Genomic DNA, 2309 nt, shown 5'->3' on the forward strand with positions numbered 1-2309 from the left:
CTACATAAAGAACAGTAGCCGATAAGGACCAAGAAACCATTTATTATTGCACCCAGAATTTGATTTCCCAATACAGAGCTTCTAGGTAATCTTGTTTGTCATATTCAGTCTAGATGGAAGGCCTCAGAAGGCCTCTTACTCCTCTCTTATCTCCATATCTGAATCTCCAGATTTTAACATTCCCTGATTGGCTTTGTGATACAGGATGTTGAAGCAGTAGTAAGTGTGCTTAAGAGAACACATGACAAATAAGAGGAGCAGCTGTCCTGCACAGAGGCCCATGCTCACCCATCCCAAAGGAAATGTGTCCTAACCAGCATTCTGAATTCGACCAGTTGGTGCCGCATTCTCCTTGGGGAGGTAGAAGCATAAGGAAGATTGGAGGGAGGAAAATGAAGGCTAACTCCCATATTTCATGTTGTATATTTATGAAAACTATTCTCTTATCTGAGAAAAGTGCAGGGTACTGTTTGAGTGATTTGTTCTTCAAATACATCTAAAAAATTGAATAAATTGTTAATCTCCCAATCTAATAGGACTATTTTCTTTTACTTGTGACCCTTATAGTCTCTTGCAGCCATGTGTCTGTGCCACCTCAGGGCATCTCTCAGGGCTTGCTTCACCTTATCATTGCGGAGACTGAAGATGAACGAGTACAGTAGGGGTGTGATGATACAGCTCAGGACTGAGGCAGCTTTTTTGAGCAGCATGGACTGAGCCTCTGATAGACGGATATAGAGAAAAGTGGAGCTGCCATAGATGATGATCACCACTGTAAGATGTGAGGCACAAGTGGAGAATGCTTTCTTTTGCTCGGCAGCAGTGGGGGCCCTGAGAACAGTGGCAAGAATGCAGGCATAAGAGACTGAAGTTAGTGCCAGTGAGCCCAGTAACACTGACGTGGAGAGCACAAAAGCCACCAGCTCCAGCAGGTGAGTGTCCCCACAAGAGAGTCTCAGCAAAGGCCAACTGTCACAAAAGAAGTGGTCAATACCACTGGGGCCACAGAAAGGTAGGCTGGCCATGAGGATGGTGGGGCGAAGGATCCAAAGGAATCCAGCTAGCCAGGAGGCCAGCACTAGCTGGGATCAGATTTGACCACTCATCAGTGTCTCATAGCGTAGTGGCTGGCAGATTGCCAGGTAACGATCTAGAGCCATGATAGCTAAGAGAAAGAAATCGGTGGTGCCTAGGAGGAAGTAGAGGTAGGACTGGATGATGCAGCTGGCAAAGGAGATGGAGTGATCCCCTGTGAGGGTGATTACAAGCATCTTGGGAACCACAACAGACACGAGCAACAGCTCCAGGAAGGACAGGTTCCACAGAAAGAAGTACATCTGTGTGTGCAGGCGTCGGTCCACCCAGCTGAGCCCAATAATTAGCAGGTTGCCTGTGGCTGTTACAACGTAGGTCACCATCAACCCCAGGAACAGCAAGAACTGCAGGATGTGGCTACTGGGGAAACCCAGAAGGACAAACTCTGTTACCTGAGTCCAGTTTTCAGGGCTCATCTCCAGTCATCTGTGGGGGAAATGAACTAGACCTTTGTAACTGGGTCCATAGCCAAATCCTCATTTAATCAACCAATAACATAGTATTGAGTACCTAGCATTTCCTTACATTCTGAGACTATATCAATCTGTCTTTGTGCCTGCAAGTGACTTACAGGGACAGAAACAATTATATCAGGCAGCATACCGATAATAACATGGATGATTTTGAACACTAATTGTGTATTAGGAAATTTATATGTGCATCTCCTCTTGCAGCATTCCTTAAAGATAGGTATTATTGTTCTCATAAATAAGGAAAGGATGACTGAAGAAGCTTAAGGAATTATTCTATGATCAAATAGGAAGCAGGTGGTAGAGGCAGGACTTCATGCCAACTTCTTTGGCTGCAACGCATACATATTTCCACTGTTTCACTTATGCTGGGTACCACATGAGCAGTGTGGCCTTAGAAGAATTCAGAAGAGTGGAGGGGTCAGAGAAGACCTGGCTGAATAAATGCACCATGAACACAATCTTATCAGTATCAAGAACTCTTCTTTTAGTGTTGATGGTCCTTCTGTGTATTGGCTTAACATAAAATAAGAGAACAAAAATCTGGGCTTTCAGTACCTTTAGAGATTTCATTTTCCTTAGCCAGTCAGAGACCTACATGGAATTGAACTTTGCAAAGCCACAGTGTTGTCATAAGGTGTTTCTTGCGTTTTTTTTGTTTTTGGTTTTACCAACACTTCCTTCTATAGGTTACAAGAAATCTCTCTTCCTAATGTAACATTTATTAGCTGTCTCTCAACCTCA

General features: G+C 44.0%; 1 protein-coding gene across 1 annotated transcript; it reads right to left on the reverse strand.

Moving 5' to 3' along the window:
- Positions 1 to 548: 548 nt before the first annotated feature.
- On the reverse strand, positions 549 to 1511 carry LOC106832809 (olfactory receptor 6T1-like). The gene is given in 1 exon segment (XM_014843699.2): positions 549 to 1511. A coding segment is annotated over 1 exon segment (963 nt).
- Between the last annotated feature and the right edge of the window lie 798 nt (positions 1512 to 2309).

Source organism: Equus asinus, chromosome 20 (assembly GCF_041296235.1).
Source record: "Equus asinus isolate D_3611 breed Donkey chromosome 20, EquAss-T2T_v2, whole genome shotgun sequence".
In the NCBI taxonomy this organism is placed as follows: Eukaryota; Metazoa; Chordata; class Mammalia; order Perissodactyla; family Equidae; genus Equus; species Equus asinus.